Here is a 16,051-nt window from a genome sequence, read left to right as displayed (position 1 = left end):
GTGTACCTCTAGTAATCAGGGCACTGGTGATCTTTGCCCTGATTACTTTTTTCTGTGTCCCCGGCGCTGTGCAGCTCTCCCTCCTTCCTCACACGCAGGCTCTGTGTGAGGAAGGAGCGCCGGCGATGAGAGATGATCTCATATGTTTACATACGAGATCATCTCTCATTGGACGGCTTGATCACGTGGTGAATGGCCGCTGTGATTGTGATCCAAGGGACACGGCCGACACAGATTCCCCCCGATGCGCGCTCACGGGAGAGCGCGGGGGGCGTGTCACTGGGAGGCCGTTTAAAAACGGCCTCTCGAAAATTCGAGTCCGCGCTGCAGCCGTATATAGGCTGTAGCGCGGATGGCAGGAGGTTAAAAACGCCCCTCCATGTTATTCTACGGCCTCATGCACACACAGACGTTTTTGAGCTGTAAGTGGCCTAAGCGTTTTTAAGCTGCAAGAACGTCTGACGCTGCTAAAGGCTGAATAACGTTGCTTAACGTGCGTTAAGCCACATTATACTTTTTTTTTTCTTCCATTCAAAATCAATGATTCCCTATGGGAACCTATTGATTTAAATGGAGGGCGCATCGCAAGTCGGATCAGGATGATCCGACTTGCGGTGCGAATTGCGCTATGAGAATCTTGAGGGGGAACTCCACGCCAAAATGGGAAAAAACGGCTTGGGGGTCCCCCCAGGTTCCAAACCATGCCCTTCGGGTCTGGTATGGAATTTGAGGGTAGCCCCACGCCAACAAAAATGGCGTGGGGTCCCCCCAAAATCCATACCAAACCCTTATCCGAGCATGCAGCCCGGAAAGGCCAGGAAAGGGGAGGGGACGAGCGAGCAGCCCCACCCCCCTGGACCATACCAGGCCACACGCCCTCAACATGGGGGGTGTGGGTGCTTTGGGGCAGGGGGAGCTCTGCACCCCCATGTTGAGGGCGTGTGGCCTGGTATGGTCCAGCGGGGGGGGGCGCTCGCTTCCAGATACCGAGAAGCCCCCTGCCCGCAGACCCCCACAACCACCGGCCAGGGTTGTGGGGTTGAGGCCCTTGTCCTCGTCAACATGGCGGCAAGCTGCTTTGGGGTGGGGGGGGTGAAGAGCCCCCCCTGCCCCAAAGCACCCACACCCCCCATGTTGAGGGCGTATGGGCTGGTATGGTACAGGGGGGGTGGGGCCGCTCGCTCATCCCCTCCCCTTTCCTGGCCTGCTGGGCTGCATGCTCGGATAAGGGTTTGGTATGGAATTTGGGGGGACCCCACGCCGTTTTTTCGGCGTGGGGCTACCCTCAAATTCCATACCAGACCCAAAGGGCCTGGTTTGGAACCTGGGGAGGCCCCCACGCCATTTTTCCCATTTTGGCTTGGATATCCCCCTCAAGATTCTCATAGCACAAGTCGCACCGCAAGTCGGATCATCCTGATCCAACTTGCGATGCGCCCTCCATTCAAATCAATAGGCTCCCCATAGGGAACCATTGATTTTGAATGGAGGCAGAAAAAACGCCGCTAAAAGCGACGTGGCCAAACGTGCAATAAAGCAAATGGAAAAAGCTACTGAAAGCAGCTTTTTTACAGCTGCTTTTTCCCTGCGTCAGAACTAGCTTTGCAGCACGTTTTTTTTCTAATGCCCCGTGTGCATGAGGCCTAAGTCTACAGAAAACCCAAAATCTTATTAATGTCTGCTTTCTTTGCACTCGTGGAATGTCCACATTCAGTTACTGTGCATTCAGCTCAGGAAAAAGCTTGAAGTGGCTATTGTAAATAGAATGTAGAACATACCTGAAATTAGAAGATATAAAAATGCTTGAAGGTGAACCCTGGGCACCAACACGTTCATATAAACATTCTACAAAAGCCACAAAGAAAAAAAAAAACTTACTGTGAGCACCAATATGTCTTTGGAAGCCCAGATTTTACCTTGTAAAAATAGCAGTGACATCATCACTGTGCTGTGTATAGGCTGTGCAGAGTTGTGGAAGGGATCTAACATGTTAATATGAACTTACAGTTTTCTGTTAGTCTTGCTGCAAAATGTCACAAATACATGTTAAGCCTGTAAGTTTGGTTCACCTAATGCATCTTCCTGCGATGATGTAGCAACAATTCTGCATTGCTCCTGAAATCAAAGCAGAGTTGCCACTCTCGAGTAGGTTATGCCTGCATGCACTACAATGGAATGAAAAAATGCTGCAGGGAAGCGTGGCTATGGTTGATTCACAAGGCTGTTGCTTGTCTATCAGCACCTAGCTACACCTAGTCCTAATTACTGCTTTCTGGATTGCCTCTGTTGGTAAAACCTGCCCACTGTTTGCTTCTCTGTCTGGGAGGGCAGCATGTGAGACAAAAATGAAGGAGGCTTTGGCTCAGTCAGGGAGGGTACAGGAAGTTTTGTTCACTTTATGAGACTTGTGCATCACAAAGTAACTGGATTTGAATATGTTATGTCATACATGAGCTTTTAGTTGTAATATAAGGAAGATGAATGGACTAGGTCTTACTGGTTTTCTTCTGCTTAACCTCTTCCTGCCCCTCTTTCAGCTATAGCATTGGCTCACCTTGCCGGGAGGGCGTATATGAACGTCCTCTCGTGATCGTGCTTCCTGTGGTGCGTATCAGCAGGGATCTGTGATTGCCAAGTCCGAAGGACACAGCTAATCACAGATTAAGGTAAAGAACCAATTACAGCGGCTCTTTACCATGTAACTAGCTGATTACAGTGTAAACGGTATTTGCCAGTTATCGGCAGTCCTCCCCTCACACTTACAGTGCATGAGGGAGGAGGAGCGATAACCAGCAAATCCACACAGGGGACATCTACACTGATAATCAGGGCACCCAACAGTGCCTACAAGTGCTGCCAGTCATTGCCTATCAGTGCAGCCTCATCAGTGGCACATATCAGTGCCACCCCATCAGTGCACATCAGTGAAGGTGAAAAATAAATTCTTTAGAAAATTTTATAACAGAAACTAAGAAAAACTTTTTTTTTTTTAACATTTTTCGTTTGTTTAGCAAATACTAAACACCGTGGTGATTAAATACCACTAAAAGAAAGCTTGGTCTCAAAAAAATGATACAAATTTAGTTTGGGTACAGTGGTGCATGACCGCACAATTGTCCTTTAAAATGTCACAGAGCTGATATCTGAACATAGGGTGCGAAGGGTGTGAAGGTGCCCAGTAGGCAAGTGATTATATAAATAGTTCCTGTGTTTACTAATAGGCATGGTTGATTTCTGTTTCGATGGAACCCCAATTGCATCCCACAGTCAGCTTTGTTTCTAGAGTAAGGACAATGTACTTAGGAATTCCTACCTGAATATACAGAATTCTTATCAACAGCAAGGGTATGGTCTCCAATTATATAAACCTTTCTCCCGCCAGCCTGCTCCAGGTGCTTTTTCAGCTCCAGTGCTCTTTGACTCTTCCCACTGCAGGGGAAACCACAAAGCACCACGAGAGGCATTTCTGAAATCAGCTGTAAAAAATGAACAAGTAAAATATTAAGAATTTAGAATGATTACACACATTGTAAATGTCACTGCTTATCAACTAGACCCATCCCTAAATGGAAGCATCTATTAACAGAAAACAGGTGAAAAAAAAAAAAAAAAACACTTTAGCCCCTAGACAGGAGCAAGCAGTGAGCTGCTGGGGGATGTGACAACCTGTGTTCTGTGTGTGTAAATCATGTACCATGTATGGGAAGGGGGTGACAACCTGTGTACTGTGAGCAAACTGCTGACAACCTGTGTACTGTGGGTGTCTCAACGTATGTATTGTGTGAAGTAGTGGTTCTCAACCCCTGTCCGCAGGGCCCACTAACAGGCCAGGTTTGGAAGATAACTGAAATACATCCCAGGCGATATCATTTGCTGCTCAGTGCCGGTTCACATTTGTGCAATGCGGGAATGCTGCGAATATACAGCGTGTTCCCGCATCGCATCCGCACCTCTGGCAGTTCACACTGCCATATGCCATACGCAGGGGGGTGTCAAAAGTTAACGACACCCCCAGTTGGATCTGTGAACCACTATGCGATTTGATTCTGCTGCGGATAAAAAAAAGCCTCATGTGCAAGTTTAGTGCGGATGCGGTGCGAATTCAGCCATACAAAGTGTATGGCTGAAATTTGCACAGCACATGAGATCGCATGTAATTTAGGAGCAGTGCGCTCCGAATTACATGCGATCTCCGCGATCGCACTAATGTGATCTAATATTCTAGTCTGCATCTCCCCAAGGTAATAATTAAAATCTGGCCCATTAGTGGGCCCTGAGGACAGGAGTTGAGAACCACTGGTGTAAAGGGAGGGGACAACAACCTGTGCACTGTGTTCTGGGTTTGTGAAGTGGTGGCGTATTTGTGTATGGGGTGACAACCTATGGGGTGTGTACAGCGATAGCAACTTGTGTATTGCATTATGTGTACTGTGTGGGGGTATATGTGTGGAAGGGGTGACAACTTGTGTACTATCCTAGCACAACTCCCAGCCGTTTTGCTGGATATGGGTCCCCCTGGGTTACCGCTAACAACAACAGCACATTTAAGCATGTTTCTCCAAGTGTGAGCACTGAGACCATGACCAGTCCAGTATCTTTGGGTTTTTGATTTATTTAGGAACTTGGATTGGACTTAGGAACTCTCACCTTTGGAGCACTCCTACCACCCCCCTCCTCCCCTCGTTGCTCAATGCCTTAAAAGAGACTCTGTGCCTCATCCCACAGATGTGATGACTGCTGTAGTAATGTTTGTCACAGCCCCAAGCCCGCCCATCGAGGTTAACAAAACTACAAATCCCAAGGAGGTGGGAAAGCGTGGGTGGGGGCGGCACTCTGACCTGCTGCAGCGCCCGCCTTCCGAGGCTACATCCAATGTGGGGGGTGGGGGGGAAGAGTGGTGCCCGGCGCAGCCAGCCCACCAGAGATTGTCATCCCAGCCATGACACTTCAAGTGGGGGGGAGGAGCTGGGGTGTTGTTACGCGCAATCGCAATTAAACTGGATTCTACATCAATGCGCCAATCATTTAAAAAAAAAAAAAACCCTAATAACAACGATATATTACCACCTCCATGCTTTAGTGTAGGAATGGTGGTAGAACGGAAGAATTGGTGATATTGTTGTCACATGTACACAATTACCACTCTTTGTCATAAATTCCTGCAACTGCTTCAGAGTTAACCCCTTGATTGCCTCTATATGTTAACCCCTTTCCATCCAGTGTTATTAGTATAGTGACAGTGCATAGCATTAGCACAGATCACTGTATTAGTGTCACTGGTGATGTCAGTGTCATTTAGCCAGGTAGTGTCAGATTTTCCACCGCACAATCACAGTCCCATTACAAGTCGCTGATCACCAGTATAAAAAAATAAATATAAAATTCTAGGCTATATACACAATCATTTGTAGACACTATACTTTTTACTCAAACCAAGTAATATACACTTATGGAGTTTTTTTTTTTTTTTTTTTACCAAAGACATGTAGCAGAATACACTTTGGCCTAAACGTATGAAGAAAATAGAATTTTTGTAAGAACTTACCGTAAAATTATTTTCTCCGAGTCCTCTGACAGTCGCCGCCCATCCATATTAGCCTTCCCTAGTGGGTAATGGCACCCTCTGCAGGAGTAAGCTAGGCAGTTAGAAATGTTAATAAAAAAACTTTTCTATACTTAGACACACCTCTAGGGGGCCGACCCCCAGCCATTATCCTGATCCAGTTACCACTGGTCCTCAGTTTGTAGCAAGCAGTAAGGGAAGGCAATAACCCCCAGATCCAAAAAACCAGAGGGGCGGGGGCAGCGACTGTCAGAGAACCGTAAGTTCTTACAAAAATTCTATTTTCTCTTACGTCCTCTGACAGTCGCCACCCATCCATATTAGCCTTCACTAGTGGGATGTCCCAAAGCAGTGCCGGTGTGAGGGGTGGGAAGACGCAACCAACTCAGAAGGTAATGCAAACAACCGGGCTAGAAACAACCTGAGCCCACAGGGCAACAAGCCCAAAAAACAAAAAACACCCCAACAAAGAGACAGAAAAAAAAACATGTCTCCTCAAACAACCGCTGCACTCAAAACATTGCAGCCAAAGGAAGCATCCGAGGATGCCAATACATCAATTGTGTAGAATTTTGTGAAAGTGTGCACAGGCGACCAGGTTGGCGCATTGCACACCTGAGCCACAGAAGCCTGATTGCAAAAAGCCCAAGAGGAGCTGACAGCTCTAGCAGGATGGGCCTTTACAGGGAAAGGAGGAACCTGACCCTTGATGGAATAGGCCTGAACAATCGTCTGTCTGATCCACTTAGAAATGGTTGCCGCGGACGCGCTCGAGCCCTTCCAAGGTCCCTCAGGAAGAACAAACAGGGAATCAGACTTCTGAACACATTCTGTGGCAGACAGGTAAACCCTGACCGCCCGGACCACATCCAAGGAATGCAAAGCCACCTCCTTGGGATGCTTGATTTTCGCACCAAGCGAACGCAACGCGATATCCACGTTGAGGTGGAATGAAGAGACCACCTTGGGAATAAAAGACTGATTGGGTCGCAGACCCACTTTATCCCTATGAAGCACCAGATAAGGAGAACAGCAAGACAAAGCCACCAATTTAGACACTCTGCGAGCAGACATGATAGCCACCAGAAAAGCAACTTTCTGGGACAACCCAGGCACAGGAATATCTCGGATGTTCTCAAAGGGAGGTCATTGTAACACAGACAACACCAAATTCAGGTCCAAGGGAGCCTTCCTCGGGGGAGCCAGATGCCGCATCCATTGGATAAAAGCGTGAATCAAAGAATTAGTCGCCAAGGGATGCTGAAAAAAGACGGCCGAGGCCGACAACTGACCCTTTATCGTGGTCAGTGCCAAACAGTTATCCACCCCTTCCTGCAGGAAGGTCAAAATCTTCGCCACCGAGAAGGAGCGAGGATGGAAACCATGCGATTTGCACCAGGCAACATACGCTTCCCAGGTGCGACGAGAAATTTTAATAGAAGCGGCTTTACGAGCCTTCAAGGTAGGGATGACCGCATGTGGAAGACCCCTATCTCTCAAGACCTGGCTTTTAACAGCCACACCGTTAAGCTTGATTGCTCGGAGCTCCAAAACGTTTATCGACCAGGAAGCCTCCTCTGCCGACCACGTCCCCTGGGCACAAAGCATGCCCAGAACACCTCCGCAGCCCGACAGGCTGGCATCCGTGGTGAGCACCGTCCCTAGCAGAGGCCGGAAGGACTGGCCCTGTGTCAAGGCCACAAAAGATCCGACCGCACTCGGTGGCTCAGAGAAAACCTCCTGTCCAAAGACTGAGGCTTTCTGTCCCACCTGGCCAGGATCTCTGCTTGCAGAGTCCATGTGTGAAATTGAGCAAACGGGACGGCTTTGAAAGCCGAAACCATCAGACCCAGAGACCGCATACAGGTACGCAAGGAAGAGAGATCGTTGTCCCAGAGGGACCTGAGCTCGTCCTGCAGGGTCCGGAGGTTGTCCTCCGGAAGGAAAACTCGTGCCTGAGCTGAATCCAGGACCATCCCCCCCAGGTACTAAAGATGAACTGAAGGAGTCAGTGCCAACTTCTAAAAATTGATGGTCCACCCGAACACCTGGAGTATCTGAACCGTCACGGCCAGATCGCTCATCAAAGATGCACACAAGCTAGACCTTAACAGGAGGTTGTCCAGATAACCTAGGACCGCAATCCCCTTTAAAGGCAGTAAAGCCAGCACGGGAGCAAAAACCTTGGTAAAAACCCAGGGAGCTGAAGTGAGACCTAAGGGTAACGCCACAAACTGGGAATGCTCCCCTGCCACCGCAAAGCGGAGATATCTCGGAGGACCCTCGTAGATGGGGATGTGCAGATACGCATCCTTCAAGTCGATGGAGGCCAGGAAGTCCACTGGACTCAACGACTCCACTACCGACCTGATGGATTCCAACCGGAACTTCTGCACCCGCACAAAGCAGTCCAGAGACTTCAAGTCAAGAACCAGACGCACTTTGCCCTCTTTACCGGGCACTGTGAACAGGTTGGAATAAAAAAAACGCAGAACCCGTCCCGTGAAGGCACGGGCACAATGACTCCTTGGGTGAGCAGATCTTGCATCGCCCCCATGAGATCTCCGAGAGGATCAGGAGTCAGCTGGAGAGTTGACGGGAAGAAGCCGCCTGCAGGGCGAGATCGAAACACGATCTTGAACCCTGACCGAGTCAGCTTGTGAACCCCCCTGTCCCGATTGCTGGACAACCAGGGTTCCTGAAAGCAACGCAGACGCCCCCCCCCCTCACCCTTAAGACGGGTGAGGGCGTCACCTTCAGGAAGAGGTGGACTGGGCCACTGAGCCAGACCGACCGGTCTTTGGCTCACCCGAACACGGCTTTTTGTGACCACCGGAGGGCTTGAATGATTTGCCCTTGTCCTGCGCCCCGAAGGCACGGAAGGACCCACGCTGAGTGTGGAAGGAAGGCCCCCCCCCCGTCTAGCGCAGGACGACTTACCCTTAGTGACCTGGGGCAACAGAGTGCTCTTACCCCCCCGTAAGGCCCTCAATCAACTCATTCAGAGTGTCCCCAAAAAGACAACTCCCCATAAGGAACATCAGACACCGTCTGTTTGGAAGCGTGGTCAGCCGACCAGCTTTTTTGCCAAATAATGCGGCGGATTGCGACCCCGACCGCAGACAACCGAGCGACTAACGGAGCCTTGTCCAAGGCCGCGTCTCACAGGTACATACCAGTCTTCATAATCTGATCCACCACGTCAGGGGCAGTCAGAGAGGCCGACTTAGCCACCCGGGGGCTCCAAAGCACCTTGGACCACGCCGTGAGAGCCTGAGAGGCCATCACTGAGGCAAGCACAGGCTTTTGCAGGGAGCTCGCCCCCCAATGAAAGTGGCGAGAAAATCAGCTGGATGCGTGAACACCGGGGAGTTCTCCACCGGCATCAAGTGATATATTAAGCCTAGAGACAGGGAGGTCCCTTTCGGGGGACACCGTCCAACGTTTAGCCCCAGCCTCCAAAAAGAGATAGCAGTGGTGAAACGTTTAGGCACTACTAGCATATGTTTTATGCGACGCCACTGGTCGTTCACACGTGTGAAACTCCTCAGGGCAGGAAAAAACCTGACCCGATACCTGGGCCCTTTGGAACCCGAAAGCAGCCCGCTTACTTGACTGAGATGCTCATCGTCAAGATTTTGAGTCTCCTTAATGGTGCTAATGAGGGCCTCCATCTCCATCACAGCACAGCACGTTCCGCGCCACCGAGGAAGATTCCTCCTCCACTCCCTAAGAAGCTGAGGACAGGGACCCCTCGGGGGGGGGGGGGGGGTTGGGGACGTCGTCCATGGCAACCAGATTCAGGCTCTGAGTCAAAGGATTGGGAGGGCATAGGCCGTTTGTTTGGAGGAGCGTTCCGACAGCAGCACCCATTTTTGACGCACAAAAAAGAAGCGCAAGAGCAGCAGATAAAGAGACCATGGAAGAGGTTTCAGGAATACCCGAAGCCCCCACCAGGCCTGCGGGGAAATTGTCAGCCTGGGAGTCCAGAATGCCAATATAAAATTAATGGGACGCTGGCCCTTTAAATCGGCGGTTCCAGCAAAACCCCACCGCAGCCTGCACTATTTGAAGGAGCCCCTTCAGATAATGCAAAATCCACACGAAACAGTTTTAGCAGAAAATTGCCCTTGGCATTAGTAAAAATCTCCCCACAGTGTCAGAAACTGTCACACGCTGCTCAGTGAGAACATGAAAGGAAAGGAGGAAGTGACCTCATGCCCCTAGAGGCCTAGCCCCTGAGCCACAATAAAATGGTGCCTAATGAAACTCAATGTAAAATGTCACCGGCAAGATGGCCGCTTGCCCTTAATAGGCATGTGATCTTAGCCAAGGTGGCGCCCGAGCAGCACCAGGACAAGGTCTTAAAATGGCTGCTGCCCACACACAGAGCTCAGCCACCTGCCCACATCCAAAATGGCAGCCAAAACGGCGCCAAATTAAGCATATACATGCGGTCTGGCCACCACAGGGGACCCCAGGGAGACACCCCTCACAGCTATGGAGCCCCCCCACATACCACAAGTTCAGCGGCCTCAGCAGGGCCAGGGAGGAAGGGAAAATACACCAAGCCGGCCAGAAGGGGATTCTCACAGAGACCACCAGCCTTGCTATCCCCTAAGAGTGGGCCCACAAACCCCCCTAAATGTTCTAGGGACAAGGGGGTATCAGTACTCACCAGTCCAGGAAAGTGGGCACCGCTCTGATACGGGAGACCTCCCACCCTAAGTGGGGGTGCCGTCAGCCAAGGAGGGATGCTAGCAATACACGGGCATTCCGGAGTTGAGACACCCTCGGCAAAGACGCAGCTCCGCAGGCTCGTCCCCATTCCAAGGGGCACTGTCGTTGCGTGGCCTGGGCGCACCAGTAACCTGCGACACTCGTTGGCAGGCTGGGACTCCATAAGGATCTATATTACCCAATGCGAGGCCCAGCTCTGCAGTCACTTGTAGTCCTCCAGGAAAAAGTCCCTGACTAACTAGTGATAGTGAGAGAAATAAAAACCTATTTTCAAAAGAAAAATACTGTACATAATTTTAGAAAAAATCATAAAGAAAACCGAGATGCTAGGAACCGGCCAGGAAGAGCTAGCCTACTCCTGATGCTAGGCAGCATAAAACTGAGGACCAGTGGTAACTGGATCAGGATAATGGCCTGGGTCGGCCCCTAGAGGTGTGCCTAAGTATAGAAAAGTTTTTTTATTAACAATTAACTGCCAAGCTTACTCCTGCAGAGGGAGCCATTACCCACTAGTGAAGGCTAATATGGATGGGCGGCGATTGTCAGAGCACGTAAAAAAATATATATTTTTAATTTCTTTTATTGGATAGGTTTTATAGCAGAAAGTAAAAAATTATGTTTTTATTTCTAAAAATTTCAAACTTTGGATTTTTATATAATAAAAATTAAAAAAACTAGTGGAGATCAAATACCACCAAAAGAAAGCTCTAAAAAAATTATACAAATTTGGTTTGAATACACTGTTGCTGACCACGCAAATACCAGTTAACCATGATTCTGAACTTCCTGATAGAGGGTGCGCTGCTTCTGCTGCGATTAGTAACAACAGAAGCCGATCACTGGGTGCCAGCCAATGGCTGTCCGCTGGCACCCGCTGACAGAGGAGAGACACGCAACAGAGCTCTGTCCATGTAAACAAGGCAGAGCTCTGTCCATGTAAACAAGGCAGAGCTCTATTCTCTCAGCAGGGATGTGATGGATTTTCTTTCCTTGCAAAGCGGTGAATAAAATCCATAAATTATTTTAGTAAAACAGAACACAAAAACACTGGTTAGGCACATATTTAACCCCTTTGATTGCCCTAGATGTTTAACCCCTTCCCAGCCAGTGTATATTACAGTAACAGTGTATTTTTTTTTTTAGCACTGAGCACCAAAAAGTGTCGGTTAGCATCAGACTGTCGCCCGCAACATCGTAGTCCTGCTATAAGTTGCTGATCGCTGCCAATACTAGTATAAGAAAATAAATTAAAAATCCAGTAAATATCCCATGGTGTGTAGATGCTATAACTTTTGCACAAACCAATCAATATATGCTTATTGGGATTTTTTTTCCCCCAACAAATATGTAGCAGAATACAATTTGGCCCAAATTTGTTTTACATTTTTTTTTTTATTGGATGCGTCTCATAGCAGAAAGTAAAAAAATATGTTTTTTTTCTCAAAAATTGTTGGTCTTTTTTATTTTTGTTTATAGCGCAAAAATCGTAGTGGTGATCAAATACCAACAAAAGAAATCTCTATTTGTGGGAAAAGAAATACATAAATTTGCATGGCTGTGCAATTGTCAGTTAACCATTTGACCTCCGCAAGATTTACCTTTCATTACTAGTCATTTTTTTTTCCCATACAGCACTGCGTTACTTTACCTGACAATTGCAGGGTTGTGCGACCCTGTACCCAAATAAAATGTATGCCTTTTTTTCCCCACAAATAGCACTTTCTTTTGATGGCATTTGATTACCTCTGCGTTTATTTTTTGCGCTATAAACAAAAAAGATCAACAATTTTGAAAAACAAGTTATTTTACTTTCCGCTATAAGTGCCGGTTCACACTTGTGAGGCTGCGGAGATCGCATGTAATTCAGAGCGCACTGCTCCTTCATTACATGCGATCGGATGTGCGGATGCAAATTCAGCCATACACTTTGTATGGCTGAAATTCGCACTGCACCCGCACAAAAGACGCACAGGACCCTTTTTTTCAGCCGCACCAGGATTGGATCGCACAGTGGTTCACACTTGTGCGATCCGATCCTGTGCGAACTGCACGATCGCACTGCGATATGCGATCAAACTGGGGGTGTCGTTAACATTTAATTGACACCTCCTGCATATCGCATATGGCAGTGTGAACTGCCTCTTGTGCGGATGCGATGCGGGAACATTCGGGAATTCGCAGCCTTCCCGCATCGCACAAGTGTGAACCGGCACTGAAACATATCCAATTAAATAAAAAAAATAAAAGTAAAAAAATCTTTTTTAGGCCAATATGTATTCTGCTACATATTTTTGGGTAAAAAAAATCCTAGTGAGCGTATATTGATTGGTTTGTGCAAAAGTTATAGCACCTACAAACTATGGGATATATTTATGGAATTTTTCTTTATTCATTTATTTTTTTACTAGTAACAGCGAAGATCAGTGACCTATAGTAAGACTGCAATATTACGGCGGACAAATTGGACACTAAAGCCCCGTACACACGTACCGATCGTCGGCCGAACGATCGGCCGTCTTTTGTCCGAGGGCTGTCGTGTCTGTTGAAAAGTGCAAAAGACTGCACACGAATTTTGTCGGCCAACAACAGCCGACTGCAGAAGTGATGTCATGTGATGGTTAACTTTCCTTGTCTTTTTTCTTTTCTGAGCATGCCGAGTCTTGCAAATCTGCTGTCTGTCGGCCGAAATCTGTACTGACTGGTGAACAATCGGCTGCTCTGGTGTCGGCATACAAAAATTTTAATGCTTGCACGACAGATTCTGCTCGGCCGAAAGTGCGCTGTCGGCTGTCGGAAGCATCATACTAACAAGCCAAAAATCGGCCGATCGTTCTGCAGCCGAACAGTTTCGGCCGACAATCGGTACGTGTGTACGGGCCTTAAGCCCCCCGTTCGACAGGTCAAATCCCATGACAAAATTGCAGCCTATTGCCGGTGTTCTATCAGAATACTGCTACCCATCAGAAAATGCAACAGACGGACCGTCGCAAACACAACTGCTCATTGTGCTATGCGTTTCAATATGTTTCCTAATCTGACAGAACACGAAGGCCGCAGCGAACATCTTTTTACACCCAAACAAGTCTTCAATTTACCTTTTAGCAGTTAACTCACCTTATATATTAAAAAAGACTATTTCACCGCGACTAAGTAAAATGGTCTATTTCACTACAATCAGTTTGGTGCTGAGCAGTGTGGGGTGTACCAAGATGGCGGTTGCCACCTTCTGCCTGCAGGCTTGTCACAGTATTTACTAGAATACTAATAAAACTATAATAATCGATTTAATAAACTATGGGAACCTAGGGTTTACTTTAGGCTCTCTGACTCATATGCAAAATTTCAAAATGGCCGATTGCCCTCATCACCGAGATCATTACTCTTTTTATGTTGACCAGATAAGTGTTAATTAATAGCCTGTAGTATCACTGTTAGCCTTTGTTCCCCTTTACCGCTTTTTCTCCCCCCCCACCTTTTTTTTTTTTTTTGACACCTTTATGATCCTATCTTCAGCATTTCCATATATCAATCAAAATGTACACAAACATGTATGCCTGCAGTAGAGCTTTTGAATTCCCTTCCCCTGACCCTAAGTGCCGGTTCACACTACCGCGACACGACTTCGGGGGCGACCTGTGAAGTCCCGTGCACCGCGACTTGCACGGACTTCACATAATGGAAGTCAATGCAAGTCGCTCCGATGTCGCCCCGAAGTAGTACAGGAACTATTTTGTAAGTCGGAGCGACTTGAGTCGCTCCTATTAGAACGGTTCCCGTAGCACTGCATAGATCGAGATTTGTCAGGCTGACCAGTCACAGTAGTGTGAATGGGCACTTATTCCCAATGTTTTGTGTTTACCTTTCTGTATTTGATTGTTCTGCTTTTTCTGAATACTTTAATAAAAATATTTTTTAGCAAAAAAAAAAAAAAAAAACTATAATAATTAAGATGTAATACTATATTTCAGTATATAAGGTGAGTTTACTGCTAAAATAAGTGTGAAATTGAAGACTTACCTGGGCGTAAGAAGATGTCTGCTGCTGCCTTTGTGTTGTCAGATTAGGAAACCAATTGAAACGCTATAGTTCAGATAAAATTGCACGATTTCAAAGCCGCATTCAATGTGATCAGGGGCTAACTGACACTTTTGGGAATCAGTGACACTAAATACAGTAATGATCATTGCTAAAAATATGCACTGTCACTGTACTAATGACACTGGTTCGGAAGGGGTTAACATCAGGGGCAATCAAAGGGTTACCTGTGTGCCTGGCCAGTGATTGTGTGGGAGGTGCTTTTACTAGAGGAAGGCATGTCTCTGCTTTGCAGTAAACATTATCCATGCCTTCCTTAATGACGGAAGGGTGATCTGCCTTGTTTATATGGGCAGATTGCCATCCTAATGATCAGCGGGTGCCGGCGGACATGGAGTCTGCATCACTTGCAGCTCCCGCTCTGTATAATCCCAGCAGGAGCGGGTTGTGCATGTGCGCCCCAGACCCAGTAGTGCAGGATCACATACTAGATAGAGCCGCCTTGATGTCATGTATGTAACTTATACGGTTGGCAAGCGGCAAAAGTAACAGTGCTGTATTGCAAAAAAACAACCTGGTCATGAGGGGGGGTAAACCTCCCAGAGGTCAGGTGGTAAACACAGGGTATTAATGCACATGTGAAGGAGCCCTTTTGCGGACAATGAACATATGTCACCATATTCAGGGACTCCTCTACTATGTAAAGCACATGAAAAGGTTGTTTAGCGTCCCCCTGGCACCTGTAGCTTTGCCATTCATGGGCAGCACACAGCTCATCCAATGAGAAGTCACGTTTTCTTCTCTAATGTACACAGACCCCCCAGGAGAAGCCCTTCCAGTCATTGCTGAACCTCACACAGGGGAGCCTGCTATACACATCACTGGGCGGAGCATTCATATAGAAAATACCGAGCGTACTTCATCAGTTACAACATCGAGCCATACTGCCTCTGTCACCTAATGTTCGCCCCTCCGTATCCATTGTACCTCTAACTCCCCCCCACCCCCGTACCTTATCACATATCTACCGCCACACACATGGAACGCACGATATAAAGTGCTCAGCAACAAGAGCGTCTTCCGGTCAGCTGATGAAACACATGTCTCCGAGGACACGCCCACCCGGAAGGAGGTAACCACCAGGGAGTGTGTGATGCTGTGCTATCATGTTCTGTTTGTTAGATGTGGTCACCCAGTGATGAGAGCTTCTAGAAGATCACAGCCTGGTGGGAAATCCTGTCTTCATTGCCCAGCTTTACTTTGAAGTTGGTGTCACGTTTGCTAACAGATAAGATAGAAGGGGAGCTTATAGGATAATGTATTACTACTACTACACAGAGTAATGGGCTCCAAACTGGCCTGATGCAGCTCTTTGCTTACCATTGTCCGACCCTTGAAGCCTTATTCCTCCCATTGACAGCAATGATAGAACACTATTCCTCCCACTGACACCAACAATGGGGCACTATTCCTCCCTCTGACACCAATGATAGGACACTATTTCTCCCACTGACACCAACAATGGGGCACTATTCCTCCCACTGACACCAACAATGGGGCACTATTCCTCCCACTGACACCAACAATGGGGCACTATTCCTCCCACTGACACCGATGATAGGACACTATTCCTCCCACTGACACCAACAATGGGGCACTATTCCTCCCACTGACACCAACAATGGGACACTATTCCTCCCACTGACACCAACA

At 47.8% G+C, this 16,051-nt stretch overlaps 1 protein-coding gene across 1 annotated transcript in view; it reads right to left on the bottom strand.

Moving 5' to 3' along the window:
• The window catches only part of KTI12 (KTI12 chromatin associated homolog), a gene marked incomplete at its 3' end in the record, with an annotated part of 199,452 nt that extends 183,986 nt beyond the window's left edge, over positions 1–15,466 (bottom strand). The window contains exons 1-2 of the mRNA XM_082253511.1: positions 15,351–15,466; positions 3,314–3,476 (exon numbers count right to left, since the gene is read on the bottom strand). Of these exons, the coding sequence (XP_082109637.1) occupies positions 3,314–3,464 (151 nt within the window). The 5' untranslated portion in view covers positions 3,465–3,476; positions 15,351–15,466. The remainder of the gene's footprint in view (positions 1–3,313; positions 3,477–15,350) is intronic.
• Positions 15,467–16,051: the final 585 nt, after the last annotated feature.

This window comes from Pelophylax lessonae (assembly GCF_965119305.1).
Source record: "Pelophylax lessonae genome assembly, chromosome: 4".
NCBI lineage: Eukaryota > Metazoa > Chordata > Amphibia > Anura > Ranidae > Pelophylax > Pelophylax lessonae.
Note: the sequence above shows the minus strand (reverse complement) of the source record. Positions and strands in the feature narration are given on the sequence as shown.